This window comes from Lemur catta, chromosome 13, assembly GCF_020740605.2.
Source record: "Lemur catta isolate mLemCat1 chromosome 13, mLemCat1.pri, whole genome shotgun sequence".
Lineage (NCBI taxonomy): Eukaryota > Metazoa > Chordata > Mammalia > Primates > Lemuridae > Lemur > Lemur catta.
In genome coordinates, this window is record NC_059140.1 from 8,867,557 (window position 1) to 8,892,665 (window position 25,109).

At 37.0% G+C, this 25,109-nt stretch overlaps 1 protein-coding gene across 1 annotated transcript; it reads left to right on the forward strand.

The window, feature by feature from the left end:
- Window positions 1-15,111: 15,111 nt before the first annotated feature.
- LOC123649036 (zinc finger protein 850-like) lies at window positions 15,112-22,650 on the forward strand (the record flags this gene model as incomplete). Its single annotated transcript, XM_045566975.1, has 5 exons — window positions 15,112-15,685; window positions 15,938-16,420; window positions 16,589-17,361; window positions 18,014-18,366; window positions 22,530-22,650. Coding segments are annotated over 5 exons (2,304 nt in total), but the record flags the coding sequence as incomplete, so codon positions are not given.
- Between the last annotated feature and the right edge of the window lie 2,459 nt (window positions 22,651-25,109).

Sequence of the window (25,109 nt, forward strand, 5' to 3'; positions counted from 1 at the left end):
AATCCCGGGAAAATCACAGACAAGTGTACATTTTCCGCTTTATGATTTCCTATCATATGGAGGTTTCCATTATTTTGCAGAAATGTATACTCAGTAATTTCATCAGAACAATATGACTCTCTCTAAGTATTAAAAAACTAACATTATTTTACTCCAAAATTTTTTAGTGTGAACTGAGATTTATAACTTAAATTATACATTTTCATATTCCTCATCTGTAATATAGTTGATTGTACCTACTCACTTCCTAAATTTCTTAAATATACTGTTTTTAAGGCTTATAGTACATTGCTGAACATATATAAAACTCCTAGTTGTGACTTAAATTTTTAATAATTCATTTTATAAGTTTCTCTTGTTTACTATGAAGCTTACCCTGACTGTATCATTCATATATATACAACTGTGTGTGTGTGTGTGTGTATCTGTGTGTGAGAGAGAGAGAGTTGTCTGGAAAATGTCCAGCCATATAACCATTCTTGTTATAGTAACAAAGGCTGGATACTTTCCAGACAGCCTCTCTCTCTCTCTCTCTCTCTCTCTCTCCATATATATATGTGCACACACACATTACATATTAATTTTTATGAATATTTGTATGTAGTGTAATGATTTGATATGTATAAATTGTGAAATGAATAATATAATCAAGTTGATGAACACATTTATCACCTCACATAGGCTTATTTTGCAGTGAGAACACTTAAGGTCTACTGTCTTAGCAAATTTTAGAGAACAAAATAATATTATTATCTATTGGCATGAAGATATATATTAAATCCTCAAAACTATTATAACTGAAAGTCTGTACCCTTTGGACAACATTTCCAATTTTTTCCACCTCCAGCCTCTGGCGACAGCCTTCGTGCTCACTGCTTCTATGGGTTCAACCTTTTTAGAGTTCCCATATAAGTGAGAACATGAAGTATTTGCCTTTGTGTACCTAGTTTATTTCACTTAGCATAATGTCCTCCCGGTTTATCATGTTGTGTAAGTGGCAGGATTTTATTTTTTTATGGGTGAACAATATGGTATTGTGTATATATACCATATTTCCTTTATCCATTCAGCGTCCACAGACATTTAGGTTGTTTTCATATCTTGGCAATTGTGAATCATGCTGTAATTATATAGGGGTGCAGATACTTCTTTGAGATTATGACTTTATTTCTTTGGTTATACACAGAGATGTAGGATTGCTGGATTTTATGGTTATGATTTTTAAGGATTCATGTATTTCATTTGTGTTTATTTTATTGTGAGTTACTTTTTAGGTATGATGTTACAAAAATGGTGTAATTTCATTATTTTGCTGGTGGGTATCAAGTTTTTCTAGCATCTAGTATTAAAAAGATCATGCTTTCTGTATTGTGTATTCTTGCCCTGTCAAAGATTCATTGACCTTATATGCTTGGGTTTATTTCTAGGCTTTCTCTTCAATTCAATTGGTTCTTGTGTCTGTTTTTAATGCACTTAGCATCCTGTTTTTGTAACCATATTCTTGAAAAGTAGTTTAACATCTGAAAGCATGCTGTCCCCAGCTTTGTTTTTCTTCCTCAATATTACTTTGACTACCCGAAGTCTCTTCCAGGTTCATATAAATTTCGAATTGTTTTTGTTTTTATTATTTTGAAAAATGCCATTGAAATTTTTATAGAAATCACATTAAGTCTATAGGTTGGTTTGGATAACATGGTACTTTAATATTAATTCTTTCAATACATAAACATGGTATGTTTGTATGTTTCTTTGTGTCTTTTTCATCAATTTTATTATTTTTTTTCAGCATAAAGATCTTTCATCTTTTTGGTTTTGTGCCTAAGACATTTATTATTTTGATTATATTATAGATAAAATTGTTTTCTTTCTTTTTTATCAGATTGTTGTTCGGGTATGGAAGCACAACTCATGTTTCTAGGTTAATTTCTTATTCTGCTAATTTACTGAGGTCATTTATTTAAACAGTGTATTGGTGTAACATTCATGTTTCTCTATGTATGAGATTATGTCTAGATCTATGGTGACTTTTTTACTTCTTTTCAGTTTGCTTGTTTTGTCTTCCTGGCAAATTGTTGTGCCTAGAACTTCCAGTATTATGGTAAAATAGAAGCATTGAAAGTAGGCAGAATATGGCCTTGCCTTGGTATCTGCAATTTTTATAAACTGGTTTCAGCAGGTGAAGATCTTTTCTTGTTGGTTCCCTAGGCTGATGGGACCCCTTCTGTGTTTGCAGTGGACAGGAGTTGTAGCTTGGTCACAAGGCCGCTGCAGGTCTGCAGTGGGGTCTAGCTTTGGTGAGCTTGTTACCAGGGGCTTGGGTGGTTGTTAAATCCTGTCTTATTTTGGGGCAGACTGAATTGCCTTCATGATTTTGATCTGTAGGGCAGGTACTTGCAGTTAGGTCGGCATAGGGTGGGCCTGATATCAGGTTATGGATCCACGAGTGTGACTCCCACTGAGTATGTGGGAGGGTATCCTCAGGTCACTGTGTGTGTCTCTTGGTGGGCAAGGCTAGCCAAGGACTGTGGCTAAGAGGGCTGATATTGAGTCACAGAACTGCTTCAGAGACCACAGTAAGGACCAAAGTCTGCAGGCTGCCTTTATGGCCATGAATGGGCATCCTACCTCAGGTCTTTGGATGGGCAGGACCACTCCCATACTGTGGCTGGGAGGAGTTGGAGACGAAGAGTAGCTTCAGAATTCTCAGACCACATTTGGCATGCCAATTTCTGGTCTGTAGGCAAGAACAGGGGTTCTCAACTTTGCCCTCTAGGTGAGGGCCTGCTTTCTCAGATCCAACTTTCCTGGTTTTGGGGTTTAGCAGGGATTCACAGCACTCTCCCTGGCTCCCAAATGTGTCATAATGCACTTTTGCCAATGGATGTCTGCCAAATTTTAGATGCTGAAGGCAGATATACAAGTGAGGGATTTTTTATGATTCCATCTTGCTGATGTCACTGTCTCTATATGTTTTCACTTTCTGAATTGTTTTGTTTCGAATTTGTCTGTAATATGAATTTAAACATTCAAAACAATATGTGTGAATTTTATGTTATGGGAGAAGTAAATTAGATAATTAGTAAGCACCCCAAATTTAGTAAAATGTCCACTTGTAAGTTTAAATTTAGTGAAGGTATAAAGGAATCATTAAGATATTCCTCCACTTTCCTCAACCTGTATCTAAATGATAAGATGACTTATTCCCAAATATTTATTTTACATATCATTGATGCTTGTTATGCTTAACAAAATTCATATTTTTTTTTTCATTTAGAAAAGTAAATCATGCACTTTGAGAATTAAAAAGAAAGCTTTTTTTTTTGCCTCTAAGGGCTGGATTACAACCTTTTTATTTTGTGTAGGAATAGCATTAATATATTGGTAACATAATAAAACTTTATCTTTTGTATCTTTTAAATGCTTATTCAATTAAAATTTTTTCATTAGAGCCTTGTATTAATAATTTCAGTGCATTTTCAATAAAATTTTATCTCCATACACAGCATTCCAGTGATTCAAAATTTCCACTCCATATGGGTGCATAGTCACAGTTGAACATTGGAGTTATTTAGAACAAAGTTTTTTCAATGGTACATCAGTGTTGCTTATAGAATTTTATGGGTGTTTCTTTTATTCTTGTTTTGCAATACTGTATTACTATATTTCTTTTGGGGGGTAGGTTCTTTAGGTTATTGTATTTTTTGTTTTACCTATTTATTATAACTTTGAATAAAAATTTCCAAGTTTATATACACTTTAAGTCAATTTTGGGTTTAATTAAAATATGAATCAGGCATAGGACTATCAATTTATGTATGTGTTTGTTGATCTCTATAAATATGACTACAACTTTGTTCATGGCTTATCTAGTATATTTCTTCTTTTGGCTTATTGACAATGTTTTGTCTAGGTGAGTAGTCATGAAAATATTTTTAATTTCACCATGTGTTGACTGATGAATATGTATTTTATTTGCTTGAGAAAAACATGTTTTGAAGGTATTTTTTGGAAAACTTTATAACTGTATCTCCTTTATCATTTTAAAAAATTAATTATGATAAAAACGCATAATCCAAAATTTACCATCTTAAATATTTTTAATTGTAAAGCTCAGTAGTGTTAAGTATATTCACATTGTTATGCAAAAGACCTCTAGATCTTTTACATCTTATGAAACTAAAATTTAATACCCATTAAAGAACAAGTGCCCATTTCACCCTATTTCTAGCTCTGAACAAAAACACTATTCTAACACCATTCTACTATCTGCTTTTATGAGTTTGGCTACTTTAGGTATCTCACATGAGTGGATTCATATACTACCTGTCACTTTGTTACTGGCTTATTTCAGTTGACATGATATTCTCAAAGTTTGTCCTTATCGTAGCCTGTGACTAGATTTTCACTTTTTTAAGGTGAATAATATTCCATTTTGTGCATATGCCACATTTTCTTTAACTTTCATCAGTTGAAGGGCATCTGGGTTGCCTCTAACTTTTTGCTTTTGTGAATAATGCCACAATGAACATGGGTGTAGAAATACCAATTCCAGGTCTTGTGTTGCATACTTTGGATACATACCCATAAGTGGGAATGCTGGGTCATTTGACAATTTCATTTTTACTGTTTTGAGGAGCCTCCCTACTGATTTTCATTGTATGTGCATAATTTTTCCCCTCAAAGGTACCGATTTCTCCACATCCTCAACAGCTTTATTTTTTTGTTTGCTTGTTTTATTGTGGCCAATTTATTATGTGTGAGGTAATATCTTTCTATGATTTTTTTTTCATTTTTCTAAAGGTTAATAAGTTTGAGCATCCTTTCAAATTCTTGTTGCCCATTTTTATATTTTCTTTGGAGAAATGTGGGTTCAATCCTTTTTTTTTTAATCAAGTTATTCACTATCTGTTGTTTTCATGTTTAAGAGTTATTTATATATTCTGAATAGTAATTCATCAAAATGTGATTTGAAAATATTTTCACCCATTTCTTTAACTACACTAAATGTTTCTTGTGATGTGCAAAAGTTCTAGAGTTTGATGTAATCCCAGTTTTATGTTATTTTCTTGGTTGCTTGTGCACTTGGATGTCAAATTCAGGAAAACAATGCAAAACCAATATCATGATCTTTCCCCTATAGCTTCTTCAAAGAGTTTTATAGTTATATTTCTTATGTTTAAGTATTTAAGACATTTTTATATGGTACGTGGGAAACGTTCAACTTTTTTCCGTATAAATATCTAGTTTTCAACACCATTTGTTGAAATTGCTCTACTTTCCCATTGTGTGGTCATGGCAATCTTGTGAGAGATAATTTGATCATATATTCACAGGGTTTATTTTGGGGCTGTCTATTCTGTTCCATTTTCTGTTTATCTGTCTTTCAGTACCACATTTTTATTTCTGCAGATTTGTTTTGAAATTAGGAAGTGTAGTTCTTCTTTGTTCTTTTCTTAATGGGTTTTGACTATTCATATCCCCTGAAAAGTATTTTAGGATTTTTTTTTCAATATTTCTGTAAAAAAAAAAATTGCCATTGAGAAATTTTGAGGAATGTGAGCCAAAGCTTACATGTTCATTTCTTGCATTTCTTGTCTTTGGTGACATCCTTGGCTTGAGATTCTTTGCTGCAGTCCTTAACTAGTAAACAACTGCAACCAAGCTGTTTATGGAGTTTCTCTTCTTAATTTTACAGAGGCCTACCAGTTCCCCTAGTTTCTTGTTGTCATCCTTAATTAGGTTGATTTGGTGTTCTGAACAAAGGGATTTCACCAACTTGACATACATAGGTTCAGTATAGTTGGATACAAGCACCATTTGTGTCAAGCACACAAAGATAGGCTTGACACTTGTCTAAGCCTTTGACAGGTTATTGAATTTGACATGCAAGCAAAGCCATCACAGACAGAAAGATCATTTTGTTCTTGTTCATGTTCTTTTAAGATTAAAGCTAAGTTGTTTATTTAAGATTTTTCCTTTTTTTCTTTCTTTTTTTTGAGATAGAGTCTTTTTCTGTTGCCCAGGCTAGAGTGCTGTGGCCTCAGCCTAGCTCACAGCAACCTCAAACTCCTGAGTTCAAGTAATCCTTCTGCCTCAGCCTCCCCAGTAGCTGGGACTACAAGCATATGCCACCCTGCCTGGCTAATTTTTTCTATAGGTTTTTAGTTGTACAGCCAATTTCTTTCTATTTTTAGTAGAGATGGGGTCTCACTCTTGCTCAGGCTGGTGTCGAACTCCTGAGCTCAAACGATCCACCCGCCTTGGCCTCCCAGAGTGCTAGGATTACAGGGGTCAGCCACTGCACCCGGCTCCCTTTTTTCTTAATGTAGGAGTACATCACCGTAAACTTCTGTCTTAGAACTTCTTTTGTTGCATCCAAGAAGTTCTGGTTTGTTGTGTATCCAATTTCATTTGTCTCAAGGTATTTTTTATTTTCTTGTTGGTTTTTTCTTTGACCCATTTGTCGTTCAGGGACATGTTGTTTAATATCCGCATATATGAGTTTTCTGAATGTTTTCCTGCAATTAATTTTCTACTTTATACCACTGTGATCAGAAAAATGATATAATTTTGATTTTATTAAATTTGAAAACAATTTTTTTTGCCTAACGTGTGATCTGTTTTGGGGAATCTTCCATGTGTGTCGAGATGATTGTATATTCTCATATTGTTGGATCGAATGTTGTATGTATGCCTGTTAGATTTATTTGGTGTTGAAGATCCTATTGTTGTATTATTTCTGTCTATTTCTTCCTATAGTTCTGTTATTGTTAACTGTATATATTTAGGTCATGCAGTGTTGGGTGCATAAGTATTTTTAATTCTTAATATCCTTCTGACAAATTAACCTCTTCATTATATATTAAATTCCTTTAATTCTTGTTACATATCTTACTTGGAAAATTTTGTCTAATATATGTCTGTTTTGTCTAATATAAGTATAATTACCCCTGCACTCTTTTGTTTATGATTTTCATAGAATATTTTTTCATCCTTTCACTTTTACCCTGTGTTTGTTCTTAAAACAAAAATGAGACTCTTGTAAGCAGCAATAGTTGGAGTTTTTCTTCATTCAGTCATTCTGTGTTTGTTTTATTCAATTTTCTGCTGCTGTAACAGAATAAAGTACTGAGTAAATTATAATGAATAAAAGTTTATTTGGCTCATGATTCTGGAGGCAGGGAAGGCCAAGAACATGGCACTGGCATCTGGTGAATGAATATCTGTTTGTTGTGATATAATATGAATGAAGACATATGAGGGAGAGTTGGTTATGCCAGTGAGACCTCCCTATTGTAATAAACCCACTATCATGATAACTAATATACTTCTATGATAAGGCCTAATCACTCCTTAAAGGTCCTGCCCCTTTATTCCATAACAATGACAATTAAATTCTAACTTAAAATTTGGAAGCAATATATAGTCAAGAGCAATGTCATTTTATTGGATAATTTAATCTATTTATATAATTATTGATAGGCAAGTACTTACTATTGTGATTTTGTTGTTTTATGTCCATTTTATGGTTTCTTTCTTATTCTGTACTGCCTTCTGTTTTGTTGACTTTTATTTTATTGTAATATTCTTTGATTACTTTCTTTTTTGTTTTGTGTTATCTACTATAATATATTTTTTCCTAGTGTTTATTATGAGACTTTCATTTTAAAAAGTCTTATAACAGTCTAGGTTAAGGTAACAATTTCTATGCATAAAAAAAAATCAACAACTTTCTTCCTGTCCACATATTTTATGCCATCTATGTTATACTTTACAACTTATTATATTGTATATCCATTAAGAAATTATTGTAACTATACTCATTTTAATAATTTTGTAGCATTTATACTAGAGTTGAAAATGATTTATTTACCATTAGAGTATTGGAATATTGTCAATTTCATTATGTTTTTAGTATTTCCAGTGAGATATTTATCTTTATATTGTCAGTTATTATTCCATCATTTTGACTTGAAGAATTCCCTTTAGCATTTTTTGGTTAGGTAGATCTAGTGGTGATGAATTACCTCAAGTTACAATGTTTTTCAAGATTCACATTCAGGTCAAAGCTGGTTGTTTTATATCCAGGGTCACAGATAATATGCTTCTCCGTGAATATCCCTGGTTGGATGGAATTTTGTTCCAGACCGTGGATGAGAGATAAGGAACTTGGGTTTGAGACTGATTTAGGGGTGACACATAAGACGAAGGTCATCAGGCTTCTCACCTCAAACACTGGTGGGTATGAATCTTTCTGGGTATCTCGTCAGATGGTGCAAATGGCAAGACCAAAACAAAATGTACTATAGCTAGGTCTACAGTGGGATGTAGCCACTTTTTGTTCTGTAGATGGGACTTTGTTCAGCAAGCCTGTCATATGGGCAGGGTCCTGTTGTCTCAGAGTGGTCTTACTTTGTCTTGGGATCCACCAGGACATCACAAACTCTAGACCTGGATCCTAAAGCTCCAGGAAAAGCAGTTTTGTTTGGGCATGTCTGCCACATTATACTATAAAAGATACAACACAGGTACCTTCTAGTCTATCATCTTGCTAATGTTCCTTTCCAGTATAGTTCATTTTTTGAAATGTTGTATGTCAAATTTGTCATTGGTATTTTGATAGAAATTGCATTAAATCTGTAGATTGCTTTGAATAGTATTGCCATTTTAATAATATTTTTCCAGTCTATGTACACAAGTTATTTTTACATTTATTTGTGTTTATTTTACTTTTTATTAATGTTTATGGTTTTAGTTTAGAGATCTTTTACCTTTTTACTGAAGTTTATTGCTAGGTGTCTTAAGTTTTTTAGCTATTATAGAGACAGAAGAGGCATTTGACACAATGTAAAATCTCTTTATGATAACCACTCTCAAGAAATTAGGTACAGAATATATATTCCTTAACAAAATAAAGACGATGTATGACAAATCAATGCTAACATTATACTAAACAGGGAGGGCTAAACACTTTTTCTCTAAAATCTGGAACAAGGTAAGGATAACCACTTTAATCACTTCTGTTTAACATAGTACTGAAAACTCTAGCCAGAGCCATAGGAAGAGAAAGAATGAAAAGGCATCTAAATTTGAAAGTAGGAAGTCAAATTGTCCCCATTTGTAGACAAAATAATTTTATCTAAAAAAAAAACCTTAAAGACCATATCAAGAAAGTGATAGAACTAATAAATTCAGAAGAGGTGCAGAATTAAAAATCAACATACAAAAATCAGTATCATTTATGTAAGCTAATAGTGACCTATCTGAAATTTTAAAATTCCATTTACAGTATCTACAAAAAAGCTAAGTCCATTTTGAGATCATGTTTGCATATAGTGCACGATAAGGTCCAGCTTCATATTTCCGTGTAGAGTTCCAGTGTTCCTAACTCAATTTGTTGAAGAGACTGCCTTTCTTCATTGTGAGGGCTAGGAATCTCTGCTGAAGTTAAGTCGGCTGTATATGTGAGGGTTTATTTCTATTCTGTCTAATCTCTTTAATCATATATTTGTCTTTCTGAAAGTACCACGCTGTTTTGGTTGCTGTTGCTTTGACATAAGTTTTGGAATCACAGTATGGTACTTCAAACTTTGTCCTTCTCTTCTAAGGTTGTTTGACTATTTGTAGTCCCTTGAGAGTCCATTGGAATTTTAGAATATTTTAATAATTCTGAAAAGTTTTCCACTAATATTTTGACAGAGATTATATTGATTCTGAAGATCACTATAGGTAGTATTGACATCTTAACACTATTGAGTCTTTTATTAATAACTTCTGAACCAGAGTGTGTTCAAGAGATTTTTGTTTAATTTCCACCTATTTGTGGACATGGTAGCGTTTTTTTGTTTTTGGCTTTTTTTTTTCAGTTTTAAACTTTATGTTTTATGCTATTATAGTCATAAATGATACTTTGTGTATTTCCATCCACTTAAATTTCTTACAGCTTGTTTTGTGGCATAACAAGTTGTCTATTTGGGTTAATGTGTCATGTATAGATTAAGAGTACTGTGTATTCTGTTGTTGGGTGGAGACTTCTGTATATGACTGTTAGGGCTAATTGTTCAATATTATTGTTTAAGTTCTCTATTTTCTTACTGGTCTTCTGTCTGTTTTTTCTTTGCATTATTTAATATGGGATATTGAAGTCTGCTATTATTGTGTTGCTGTCTAATTCTAGCTTCAATTCTGTAAATAGTTGCTTTATACATTTGGGATGCTGATGTTGGGTGCATATAACTTAATACTTGTGATAGCTTCCTAGTTGATGAATACTTTTGTCATTATACAATGACTTTCTTGCAATTTGTGACAAATGTTTATTATAATGAGGTCTCAAAATATCACTCAGGGTAGAGTACAGTGAGTGCAGTGGTATGATTACAGCTCACTGCAATCTCCAGTTGCTGGGATCTAGCAATCCTCTTACCTCAGTCTCCTGAATAGCTGGGACTACAGGCATGTGCCAATGTAAATGGCTATATTTTATTTTTGTAGAGATGTGGTCTCACTATGTTGTTCAGGCTTGTCTCAATCTTTTGGTGTCAAGTAATCCTCCCACCTCAGTCTCCTAAAGCACTAGGATTACAGGTGTGAGCCACTGTGCCTGGTCTTATGAAAATTTTTAATGTAATGTATTTTGTTTGTGACAGTATTTGACATTTCAGTCAATAATTTTTTTTCTATGCTTTCATTTTCAGCCCATGTGTTTATAGAATTAAAGTCATATTTTCTGTAGAAAGCATAGAATTAGTATGGTTTCTTGAATTTATTCAGCTAAGTTGTCTTTTGATAGATTTTATTTATATATAGTTACTGAAAGGGAATGACTTACTATTATTGCATGTTTATTTGTTTTTGTAGGTCTTGTAGCAATTTTGTTTCTGTTTTTCTCTCAGTGTTTTTCTTTGTGTTTTATTGATTTTTATAGTGATGTGGTTTAATTTATTTCTCATTTCTGTTGCGTATCTACGTACTCATTGTGATTATCATAGATATTACATAACAACATCTTGAAGTTACAACAATCTGTTCTAAGCTGATAACTTCCATTGTATTCAAAAGCCCTGCTGGGCTGGGCGTGGTGGCTCAGGCCTGTAATCCTAGCACTCTGGGAAGCCGAGGCAGGCAGATTCTTTGAGCTCAGGAGATCAAGACCAGCCTGAGCAAGAGCGAGACCCCGTCTTTACTAAAAAAAAAAAAAAAAAAATAGAAATTAGCTGGACAACTAAAAATATATAGAAAAAATTAGCCAGACATGGTGGTGCATGCCTGTAGTCCCAGCTTCTTGGGAGGCTGAGGCAGAAGGATTGCTTGAGCCCAGGAGTTTGAGGTTGGTGTGAGCTAGGCTGATGCCACGGCACTCTAGTTCGGGCAACAGAGTGAGACTGTGTCTCAAAAAAAAAAAAAAAAAAAAAAAAAAAAAAAAAAAGCCCTGCTGCTTTACATCCCCCGTTGTACTTTATTGATGTCTCAAATATCTTTTTGCATTGTGTATCCAATAATACAAGTTTATAGTTATTTTCAAGTGTTTGTGTTTTAAAATCTGTGTTAGAATTAAAAGCATTATATGTACCCTTATTATGATAATAAAAAATACTATATTTGTTTGTGTAATTACCTTTACCAGAGAACATTACATTTTCACATGATTTTTGTTGCTATCTACTGTCATTTTATTTTTCAGTGTGAAGAAATGATGCTCTTTAACATTTCTTGTAGGACAGGTGTACTGGATATGAATTTCTTCAGCTGTTGTTAATCTTGGAAATTCTTTATTTCTAATTCATTTTAAGGATCATTTTTAACAGAAATACTGTTCTTGGTTGGCAGATATCATTTTTCAGTACTTTGAATATATGATTCTACACCTTTCTCTTCTGCAAGATTTTTTACTGCAACATTTGTATATCATTTCATAGGAGTGCTCTTGCATTTGGCAAATCATTTTTTCTTGTTGATTTCAAGATTCTCTTTATGACTTTGACATTTCTGAGTATAACATGTTTTTCTGTGGTTCTCTTTGTTTTAAACCTAATTACAGTTGGCTGAGCTTCTTTAAATTTTATGTGATTTTCTCCCTCAAATTTATAAATTTCTCAGCCCCTATTTTTTTAAGTACTCTTCCTTTTTTTTTTTTCTCTCAGTCTAGAGCTCCCATTATCAGTATAATGCCCTACTTGATGTTATTCCGTAAGTCCTTTAGGCTGTTTTTAGCTTTCCTCATTTTATTTTCCTTTTTGCTCTCCTTATTCTATAATTTTAAATGACCCGTGTTCACACTTTCTGCCTTTTTCTTCTGCTACATCAGGTCTGCTATTGACCTTTAGTGAATCTTCATTCAGTTATCTTACTTTTTTCTCTTACCTCTCTGTTAGTAATAGAATTCTTCTTTTCCTTTCCTTTCCTTTCCTTTCCTTTCCTTTCCTTTCCTTTCCTTTCCTTTCCTTTCCTTTCCTTTCCTTTCCTTTCCTTTCCTTTCCTTTTTCCTTTCCTTTCCTTTCCTTTCCTTTCCTTTCCTTTCCTTTCCTTTCCTTTCCTTTCCTTTCCTTTCCTTTCCTTTCCTTTCCTTTCCTTTCCTTTTCCTTTTCCTTTTCCTTTTCCTTTTCCTTTTTTTTGACAGAGTCTCACTCTCTTGCCCAGGCTAGAATGCCAAGGCATTAGTCTAGCTCATAGCAACCTCAGACTTCCGGGATCAAGCGATTCTCCTGCCTCAGACTCCAAAATAGTTGGGATTATAGGCATGTGCTACCACTTCTGGCTTATTTTTCTAGTTTTGGTAGGGGCAGGATGTCACTCTTGCTCAGTCTGGTCTGGAACTCCTGAGCTCAAGCAATGCTCTCACCTAGCCTCCTAGAGTGCTAGGAGTACAGGGATAAGCCACTATTCCTGGCCAGAATATTTGTTATGCATTGTTTTCTTCCTTTTTTTGTTTTGTTGTCTGTGTTCTCATTTAGCTGGTTGGCCATCTTTAAAATAGATTTATTAAATTCTTTTAAAACTAATTTTTAGATCTTCACTGCATAGAGTCTCTTGAAAATTCATTTTTGCCTTTCTGTTGGGCCATGTTTCTTTGATGTCTTGTGATTTTTGTTAATATTTCTGCCATTTAAAAAACAGCTACCTATCCCATCCTTCACGTAATATCTTTGGACAAGGAATAACTGACACAGTTTAACCATATTAGACATTCCAGGGGTTTCTCCAACATGTTAGAAGTACGTGTTATTTCTGTACTATTGTTTGTTTTTCTGTTAAAAATGTTCCCTTTGTTTCTTGTTGAACTCATTTAATCTCTTGCCTCCCTTGGCGAATGTCATTAGTGCTACAGTCTCTCTGTTACTGTAACAAACATTCATCTTTGTTCTCAGTGGACCCAACCTGTCATTTAAACTATATTTCCATTCCCTTCAGCACTGCATATTAAAGCACGCAATAACAACTCTTTAGGTAGTCCTAGAAAAACTATAGCCTTGGGACACAAGTTCCACTCTTTTCTCTGTTTCCTGAGGGAGAAACAAGGAGTGGAAAGTTATTTTTTCTCATTCCTCTGAGCAGTGGTGCACAAATGTAATAAATTTTCTTCTATTTAATTTGACCCTTCTTGGCTTTGCATTCACTGGGGATATTGAATACTCAATTGATATTCTGTTAACACATTTTTGTTAATATCATATAGAGAAACAAGTGTCTCAGGTTTTTAATTCAGCTATCATAGTGATGTTCACAGCTTTGTATAATTATACATATTTTTGTTGTAAAGAATTTTAACCCAAATATAGTAATTAAAATTTAAAAAAATTTTGATATCTTTCAGGTTTATTTTCTTATTACATGCAAGTCCTGTGGACAAAACAGTGCCTAGAAACTCCAATCGAAAAAGTGATATTGGGGGTATTTGGAAATTGTAACCTTGAAAATTTACACTTGAAGGAAGACTGGGAAAGTGAGGGTGAGTGTGAAGAACAAAACGGTTCTTATAACGGGCATAACAAATGTAAGACAGCTACTGATAATAAAAACATTACTGGTAAAAGAGGTCAAAATCTTAAAACATTTTGGAAAAAATCTTCCTTCATGCCAGTTACTTCTACTAAACCACCTGTTTTCATAAGTAAGTATCATCAGTTTTTGGAACATACCTTTTCTCTGAAAAGAAATTTGGAAAATATAAATACTGACCTAGTCCATGTTCCAAATAATGATTTTTACCAATTAAAATATCGAATTGGATTCAATGTACAGTCAAATATCTCTGAAAATCTGAGATTTGAAAATGAAGGGAAGATTTGTAAATATGATCAAATTCATGTGTACTTTGTTAAAAGTTTATTATTCTTCCACCAAAGAATAATACCTTCCTATGCCAAAATCTACAATTTCATTCACTACAAGAAGGTCTTTACCCATTTATTATTGTTTAATCAATATCAGGGTATAGATCTTTGGAGAAGACATCACACCTATAATAAAACTTTGATGTCTTTTAGCCAGGGCTCTATCCTAAAGGATTTCCAGGATATTTATATTGGAGACAGAAATTATCAATGCCAGAAATCTGGAAAATCCTTTAACCAAGGCTTTACCCCTAGAAAACATCAGAATACTCATATTTCAGGGGAACATTACAAATGTAAAAAATGTAAGAAAGTGTTTCATCAACAGTCAAATCTTATATTCCATTGTAGTATCTGTTATCAAAAGAGGTCTTCCAAATCTAAATGTCTAGAGGCTTTTACCCACTTACCGAATCATACTCACCAACAAGGAATCTATTCTGGAATAAATTTGTGTGAGAAAGTCTATAGTCAATCATCAATTGTAAAAAAATGTAAGATAACACATACTGAAAAGAAACTCTACAAATTTAAAGAATACAGCAAAGTGTGCAACCATATTTTACACCTAATGCAACATCAGAGTATTCATACAGAAGAGAAACTGTACAAATGTTATGAATGTGACAAAGCCTTTAATAATAGCTCGCACCTTGCTGAGCACCAGAGAATTCATACTGGAGAAAAATTTCACAAATGTAAATCATGCAGTAAATGTTTTACATATTCAAGTCTTATTACACATGAAAGAATTCATACTGGACAGAAACTCTACAAATGTAATGAATGTGGCAAAGCCTTTAAACGTAGCTCACACCTAACTGAACATCAGAGAATTCATACTGGAAGCAAACCCTACACTTGTAAAGAATGTGGCAAAGCCTTTAGTTATACATCAAATCTTACTGAACATCAGAGAATCCACACTGGAGAGAAACCCTACAAATGTAAAGAATGTGGAAAAGCCTTTAAACGTAGCTCAAACCTAACTCAACATCAGAGAATTCATACTGGAAGCAAACCCTACGATTGTAAAGAATGTGGCAAAGCTTTTAATTATAGGTCAAATCTTACTGAACATCAGAGAATCCACACTGGAGAGAAACCCTACAAATGTAAAGAATGTGACAAAGCCTTTAAGCGTAGCTCACACCTAACTGAACATCAGAGAATTCATACTGGAAGCAAACCCTACACTTGTAAAGAATGCAGCCAAGCCTTTAATTATAGGTCAAGTCTTACTGAACATCAGAGAATCCACACTGGAGAGAAACCCTACAAATGTAAAGAATGTGGCAAAGCCTTTAAACGTAACTCACACCTAACTGAACATCAGAGAATTCATACTGGAAGCATACCCTATAATTATAAAGAATGCGGCAAAGCTTTTAATTATAGGTCAAGTCTTACTGAACATCAGAGAATCCACACTGGAGAGAAACCCTACAAGTGTAAAGAATGTGGCAAAGCCTTTAAACGTAGCTCACATCTAACTGAACATCAGAAAGGCCATAGTGGAGAAAAATTTCACAAATGTTATGCATGCAGTAAATCTTTTACTTATTCTTCAAGTCTTATTAGGCATGAAAGAATTCATTCTACAGGGAAGCCCTATAAATGTAAAGAATGTGGCAAAGCCTTTAGTTATACATCAAATCTTACTGAACATCAGAGAATCCACACTGGAGAGAAACCCTACAAATGTAAAGAATGTGGCAAAGCTTTTAAACGTAACTCACACCTAACTCAACATCAGAGAATTCACACTGGAAGCAAACCCTACAATTGTAAAGAATGTGGCAAAGCCTTTAATTATAAGTCAAGTCTTACTGAACATCAGAGAATCCACACTGGAGAGAAACCCTACAAATGTAAAGAATGTGGCAAAGCCTTTAAGCGTAGCTCACACCTAACTGAACATCAGAGAATTCATACTAGAAGCAAACCCTACACTTGTAAAGAATGCGGCCAAGCCTTTAATTATAGGTCGGGTCTTACTGGACATCAGAGGATCCACCCTGGAGAGAAACCCTACAAGTGTAAAGAATGTGGCAAAGCCTTTAAACGTAGCTCACATCTAACTGAACATCAGAAAGGCCATAGTGGAGAAAAATTTCACAAATGTTATGCATGCAGTAAATCTTTTACTTATTCTTCAAGTCTTATTAGGCATGAAAGAATTCATTCTACAGGGAAGCCCTATAAATGTAAAGAATGTGGCAAAGCCTTTAATTATACATCAAATCTTACTGAACATCAGAGAATCCACACTGGACAGAAACCCTACAAATGCAAAGAATGTGGAAAAGCCTTTAAATGTAGTTCACACCTAACTCACCATCAGAGAATTCATACTGGAAGCAAACCCTACAATTGTAAAGAATGTGGCAAAGCCTTTAATTATAGGTCAAGTCTTACTGAACACCAGAGAATCCACACTGGAGAGAAACCCTACAAATGTAAAGAATGTGGCAAAGCCTTTAAGCGTAGCTCACACCTAACTGAACATCAGAGAATTCATACAGGAAGCAAACCCTATGATTGTAAAGAATGTGACAAAGCCTTTGTTTATAAGTCAAGCCTTACTGAACATCAGAGAATCCACACTGGACAGAAACCCTACAAATGTAAAGAATGTGGCAAAGCCTTTAAACGTAGCTCACACCTAACTCAACATCAGAGAATTCATACTGGAAGCAAACCCTACGATTGTAAAGAATGTGGCAAAGCCTTTAATTATAGGTCAAGTCTTACTGAACATCAGAGAATCCACACTGGAGAGAAACCCTACAAATGTAAAGAATGTGGCAAAGCCTTTAAGCGTAGCTCACACCTAACTCAACATCAGAGAATTCATACTGGAAGCAAACCCTACACTTGTAAAGAATGCAGCCAAGCCTTTAATTATAGGTCGGGTCTTACTGGACATCAGAGAATCCACACTGGAGTGAAATCCTACAATTGTAAAGAATGCGGCAAAACCTTTAATTATAGGTCAAGTCTTACTGAACATCAGAGAATCCACACTGTACAGAAACCCTACAAATGTAAAGAATGTGGCAAAGCCTTTAAACGTAGCTCAAACCTAACTCAGCATCAGAGAATTCATACTGCAAGCAAACCCTACAATTGTAAAGAATGTGGCAAAGCCTTTAATTATAAGTCAAGTCTTACTGAACATCAGAGAATCCACACTGGAGAGAAACCCTACAAATGTAAAGAATTAAGCCATTAAACTTTGCTCACATCTAACAACATGAGAGAGGTCATACCGGAGAAAAATTTCACAAGTGTAATTCATGCAGTAAATCTTTTGCTCAGTCTTTAATTTTAGTAGGCTTCAAAGAATTGATATCAGACGGAAACCCTACAAATGAAAAGAATGTGGCAAAGACTTTAACCATAGTTCACATCTTACTGAGCGTCAGAAAATCCATATTGGAGGGAAAACCAATAATTACAAAGAATGTGGCAAAGCTGTTAAGTGAAGTTCACATCTTACTGAGTACCAAAGAATTCATACTAGAGAAAACTTTCACAAATGTAAATCATGCAGTAAATCTTTTACTTTTTCTTCAACTCTTATTAAGCATCAAAGAATTTATAGTGGACAGAAACACTACAGATATAATGAATGTGGCAAGGCCTTTAGCTATAGTTGACACCTTACTCAATACCAGAAAATCCATAGTGGAGAGAAACCCTACAAATGTGAAGAACGTGGGAAAGCTTTTAACCGTAGTTCACACGTAACTCAACATCAGAAGATTCATACTGCAGAAAAATTTCAGAAATGTAAAGCATGCAGTAAATCTTTTACTCTTCCTTCAAGTCTTATTGAGCATCTAAGGATTCATACTGGAGGAAAACCATATAAATGTAATGAATGTGGCAAAGCTTTTACTCATTCTTATGGTCTTATTGTGCACCAGAGAATTCATACCGGAGTAAGCTCCTATATATGTAAAGAATGTGGCCTGTCCTTTAACCAGTCTTCAACTATTAGACAATGTGACAGAATTCATTCTGGAGAGTAAAACCTACAGATGTAAAGGATGTGACAAAGCCTTTTATCATCATATAAATCTTACTTGACATCAGAGCATTTATAGTGGGTTAACTCTACACATGTAATGAGTAAGGAAAGCATTTTATTTAAAATGCACAATTTACAGGTTACAAGAAAGATTATAGAGAAAGAAACTTTACAGATGCAGTAAATGAGGGAACTGTTTAAAACTCATCCAGAGTTATCAGAGATTCACAGAAGAACTAAAGCAAACACTTCTAAACTTTACACCAAACCAGAGTAATTATAGAGAATAATCCAAACCCAAAGCAATTACAAAATTGATTCATGTGTTTCGAAAGAGTAAGAACATTGTTATTTGAAGAGGTGTAATTACAGTCAACACTTTATTGTATTGACAGTATTTGAGGTGTTTGAAAGGGATGTGTTATTGATGTAATTCAGCCCTCAAATTAGTTGATGCTATGCCTTAATCTCTAGTGTTTATATGAAAATATGTGGTATGTTTCAACATCAGAATTATTAGAAACCATTCTGTATTAGATGGACATAAATTTTCTCCTTAAGTAGAAAAAACTAGCTAATTAAAATACTGAGATATCTTTATAGTAGACTAAAGTAGGATCCTTGAGTTCATATGTGTTCGGATATGTATATGTACCTTTTTTATGGGTGGGAATATAAATTTATAATTTACACAGTTGTATTCTCTTAATTGTAACTCATCAAGGCTTACATGAATATTTGTGTGTGCCTTTTTGTGTTTGTGTTATATATCAATAAAAATTGAAATATTACATATTTGCACAAAAACTGTTAGTATCTCCAGATCATAGCATTGTTTTGTTGTTTGTTCAAAAGTGAAACATGATCACTCATGGCATTATCAGAAAATTCTATCTATTAATGCCCTAACCTTTAGGTGACCTCTTGGGCCTTTCTATTTTTGCCTTAATTTGTTAAGTCATGTGGTTTTAATTGTGTGTGTGTGTATGTGTGTGTGCGTGCTTTAATTTTTCCCCAGCTAATTTCTTTTCTCACAATAATGCTTTCCAAGGTCAGGGCATTTTGCACAGAGAGCTGGGCATAGTATACATTCAGTACATGTGAAACTGGGTCAAATTGGAACAAAATGAAAAGCAGATGTCAGTCTGGCAAGTGATAAAAAGTGAGTATTAATACAGGTAATAATAAGAGGCCACAACTCAGTATCAAACATTATACATTCATTTGAGAAACATTTTCCAACTGGTTTATCAAAAGATGTTAGTTTAAAGCAGTGGTTTGGGGGCTTGGCTGTAACTGTTATCACCTGGATTAGTTTAAACAGTAGTAATGTCTGGGTCCCACTCCAGGAATTTTTTTTTTTTTTTTATTTTAATTATTGCTTTTTATTTTGTCATTGTCTTATCAGTCTCCCTTATAGGTGTGCTTGTAACATTTTTTCAGTGTGAATATTCACACAGTTTTTTTTTTTTTTTTGAGAGAGGGCTTCACTTTCTCACCCAGGCTAGAGTGTGGTGATGTCATCATAGCTCACTGCAAACTCAAACTCCTCGGCTAATGCAGTCCTCCTGCCTCAGCCTCCCAAATAGCTGGGACTACAGGCCTGTGCCACCATGCTTGGCTCAGTTTTGTATATTTTGTAGGGACAGGATCTTGCTCTTAGTCTAGCTCATCTCAAACTTCTGTCTCAGGCTTCAGAAGTGCTAGGATTACAGGTGTGAGCTGTAATTGCTCCTGGTGAATTTTGTATTCTTTTATACATATATTTCACTTTTTATTTTTTAAAGTTTTTTAGGCTTTGCAGTTTGTTTATATTTAATATGTATATTTACTTTAATAGTTTTTATCATTTATTCCTTTGTATTATATCAGCATATTACTGGGTTACAAATGCTTTGGTCACATAAATTGCCTTTGCACTGCCAGAGTCAAAACTACAAGCATGCCCATTCCCCAGACAGCATGCATTGCATTACCCCATAAAGCTGAAAAGGTGTAAGCATACAAACCTGCGTAGCCAGGGGCTGTCACGCTGGAGTGCAGCTCTAATGGCTCTGATTCCCCCGACCTTAGGGAGCTGAAGGGCCTGAATCCCCCTTTTCTGCCAGAGGTGAGGGAACACTCCCTCATGCCAACATCTCTTCTCAGGCCCAGTGGTGGAAGAGAGCATGCCAAGACAGAGAGCAGGGTGCTTTAAGCAGTAAGTGTCCACATATAGACCACTGCTTCCTACCTGCTTTCCAGCCCCTTTAAGAGATCAGACAGTGAACAAAGGACATGAGGCTCCAGGAGGAGAGAACCTTATGTCTTCAAATCTGTCCACAACCTTGACTTCTAACAGTTTAGATGTGGAGGGAATAAATTAAAGGCAAATTTCTTATTTTGCAATCTGGCTTTGGCCCTAATGGTCAGGCTGTGGTTGTCTGTTTCCTCCTGTGGTTGGAGTCCTGTGTGAGTTTAAGCACCAATCACATTCATATATGTCTACGTGCATTTCTGTGTAACTCAACACCATCCAACAGAAGATCCAACATTAAATAAGAAGAAAATAAAATCAAGACTTATAGGGTGTCTACTATTTGCCAAAATAGTAATCGACCTGTCATTGAACACTGGCACCCTATCTGCACTGGGTGTGTGAGTTAGTTAGCTATTACTTCATAGCAAACCAGTCTAAAACTTACTAGTTCATGACTGAGCTGGTCAGCCATTTAGGCTGGGCTCAGCTGGGCGGGCCATTCTTCTGTTCTCAGTTGGGCTCCTTCAGGCTTGTGTGGTCAGCTGCTGGTTGACTAGGCAGCTCTGCTTCTGGGGGTGAGCTGGGTGTCAACTGGGGCACCTTGGTTCTTCTCCCTGTGGTATCTCATCCTCCAGCAGGGTAACCTGGGCTTGTTCTGGAGATGGCAGGGTTCTAAAAGAAAAAGCAGAAGCAGTCAAGACTGTTTGAGCCTAGGCCCAAGTTTAGCACACTGTCATATTCACAGCTTTCTACTGACCAGAGCGAATGAAGTCATCCACATCCAAGGTTTGGGAAACAGATTCTGCCTCCACATGGGAACAGCTGTAAAAGTGCATTGCAAAGGGGACAGACACAGGAAGAGATGAAGAACTGCTACCATTTTTCTGTGCATGTCATTATGCCTTTTCTTACAGATGAAGTTTGTATATGACTGTTCTAAGTGAAAGAACTTGTCCAAAGCCCCACAGCTACTAAGCGGCTGGGCTGGGACTTAGGATCAACTCTGCCTGACTTCAGAGCCCATGCACCTCTTTAGACCACACTACTCATACAGCTCACCTGGGCCTTTGAGATTCTGGACAGTGAATCTTGTGCGGTAGAAGCAAGATTCCTTTGAGATTCTCATTTATCTAGTACTCTTCACCATTGAGAACAGTCCCCTCCAGGAATGCTTCTGAAGCAACTTGGAAGGACTTGAAATAATTTGTTAAATAGCTGAGGTTCAGTTTAGAAAATCAAGGCACAACAGCATTATTTTTTATTTCTCTAATAGAAATTCGAAAGCATATATAGTGTACCCTACATGTTGGCCAATTTTCATCTCTTTTTTGGTATTCATTGGCTATTTACAATTCTCACCAAAGTGTAGATTAAACTACTGTGGCTTAAACAACATCTTAACCTGAAAGCAAGTGACATAAACATAGATCTGCTGAGAAGCCATTTTCTCCTGCTCCAATTCAGCCAAACAGCTGAGAATGTCTTGAAGTTGTCCTTTGAATTTTAACAAGACAGAGCTGTTTTCCAAGACCACAAACAGATCATATGAGTGCCAGGGCTACTAAGTTGTCTCAAAAGGTCAACCAGATAGATGGAAGGTCTGGGGGTGGTGTGCTGAGAGAGCCTGCACTAGCAGGGTCTACAGGTGATACTCATTCCTCAGGTGGGGTGTTGTGAGTCCGATGTTTACAACAGAAGTGACATGTATGTTACTGAAAGTAAATTATAGCACATCACGAATAAAACTATATAAGTGAATCAACAATTTCAATTACTGTTATTTATCATTATCATAAGTAATATCATCATTCTTATCACTATTAGAAGGTAGTTGTAGTTGTTACCGATGATGCTGTTTTTATTGTTTTAGGAATATAGATAAAAACACCAAGTAAAGCTCTGTCTCCTGCTGCTGCTCCAGGTGCTGGTTTGCTAGTTCGGTGCAGACTCCAGACCTCTTTTGTGAAGTTGCAGCTGAAGAGACTTCAGGCTCCGCTGAGGCGGAGGAAGAGCCTGAGTCAAGACTGAGAGCAGAGGATTGAGGGAAGGTTTGCAAGGAGACGCCCAAGGGAGAAATAGAGCCTGGCAGCTTCCTGCAAATCCAGTGAAAGCTGGAGGAGCCCTCACCCTCATCTGGCAGCCGGCCTGGGCGAGGGGACTTTAGCCGGAGGGCGTGGAGGGTCTCCCAGAGGGAAGGGCCCGGCGGCTCCCAGAGTCAATCCGGGAGAAGGGAAGGAGGAGGCTTCCATCTAACCCCTTGGTAAAAGCAGCAGCAGGTGGCGGCCTGGAAACGCCCTAGGATGGTTGGAGGGAAAAGGGGGGGAAAGAGGAGGATGGTGGAAAGGGGGTAGGTGCAACTCGGTGTGGACAGGGCACAGTAGAAGGGAGGAGGGGACAGGGGGCAGAGGGAAGGGCGGGGCTCCGTGGCACGCTGGGGCAGAGGACCTGAAACCTGGGCGGAGGCGCGGGCTCGGCTTTTCAGGACAGGCACCGCAGCGGGTCGAGTGCCTATGGAGTGACACTTCGCAAATGTGCAGCCGGAGGCAAGCCTGCAGACACCGGCACTCTGTCCAGCGCCGGGTCCCGCCCGTCCAACACCAGCCCGCCCTGGCCAGCGTAGCCTGCACCGAGCTTGTCCAGGGAGACACCAAGTGCTTCAAAGCCCGGCTCTCGGAACTTACCGTCCCCTTCCGCGTGACTGAATGTGAATGCCAGGGCTTCTCTCTGGGGCCGCCTGTTCCCGGAGAGCCACGGCGCCGGCCGGGTCAGCAGTCCGCGGGATGGGCACACGCGGGCGGCGGCTCCTCCAGGGCGTGGCTGGCCGGGACAGCCCTGTGAGTGAGCTGGGGACGCGACCCACCCCGGCCTCTCTTTCCCCGAGGGTTTGGGAAGGGGTTTGCTCTCCTCTGCCCCAAGCCCCTCCCAGGGTCCATGGGGCAGGAGGCAGGGAGAAGCGGAGCACCCTCTCCTGGGACAAGGCCCCGGTCACGAGGGCTGTGGCGGGCAGTGCAGGGCGTGACCTGGGTGGGGTCTCGAAAGTGGCACGGGCTCAGGGCGGAGGCTGAGGGGCCTCTAAAGGACTCAGTAGTGGCGGCACAGACAGACATTGCTCAGCCGAGAGCTCTCTGCACCTTACACTGGAGGGCAAGGGGTGCACCAGCCAAGATGACATCAGGCCCCCTGGGACCTGGTGCCAGGGTGACAGTCGGGGACCCCTACAGCCTTCAGGAGGAACCTCGAAAGCTCCCATATCCCCATTATTCTGAGCCCCTGAGAGAAAGTCCGAGCTCCCTGGAAGCTATGTGAAGGACTAGATTGTCTTGATTTTTTTTCAACGGTGATGAGTACCTTAACTGGAGAGAACTGGAGAGCTGGGAAGAGGAGGGACATGTGCCTGTGGGAGCCTCTGGTGGGATGAGTCTCGCGTTTGTGCATTTCTGCGAGAGATCAAGTGCGGCCTTGCTCCCTCTCTGCCAGCCCACACAAGGGCGAGTGGGCTTAGAGAGTAGATGCTCACTTGGGGCAGTTTGCAGGGCCACGAGGTCCAGGGACAACAGCTGCTGGCCAGACTCAGCCTCTCTGCAAATGGAGAGTGTCCACTCTACATCTTCCCTTGAGGGATTAAGGGACCAACCAGGGACAGAAGCAAAGAATAGGGGACCTTTTTGTCCCAGCTCTGAGGGCCATGTCCCCTGTATACAGATGACAATATTTGCTCCTCTGCAGGCAGTAAAGGTTTTGGAAAGGCAGTCCCTGCGCTACTCTCCAGAGAGATGGCCATAGAACCAGATGCATGCCACCAGAGGCTTGTAACCCAAAATGCACTTATTCTCCTGGATACAAATGATATGTGCCAGCAACAGACAGGAGTGTGTGCTAAGAACAGACCTGCTATTTTTTCCAAACTCTGCTCTTACAGACCAAGCAGACATTCTCATGTGGAAAACCCCATTATGGTTCCACCAGGTTCTGATGGTACAGTATCCTTTACTCTTTCTCCTTCTCCTTCCCCTTCCCCATTCCTTTATTGTTCATAAAGTATCTGGTGTAGGTGCAGAAGCATATTACTGAATGACAGTGGTCTGTGTGGATGGGCATCCAGTGGAGATGGGAGAGATATTGGTTCTGTGAAGAGACTCCCGTTCTCCACCAGTGGCTCCTCTCTCAGCTATTATCTTTATATTGCAGAACTTAATGTTAGCAACACCACCAAAAACACAATAATCCTGGCATACATTGTTCAGTTAGAGAATGTTAATGATTTTCGTGTGTCATCATGAAGCCAAGGACAATTTCATAACTTTTTTGCTACACATAAGGCAAATCTTTCTTTAGATAGGGATAAATGATGCTTAAAAAACAATAAATCTTAGATACTTTCCCTTTCAAATCAAGGATCTGGCTATTTAAATACACATCTTTATAAACAAAAAAAACCTAAATATAAAAATAAAAACAAGTTTCTCTTGCCTCCAAGTGTATTGGTTGGACCAAAAATGAA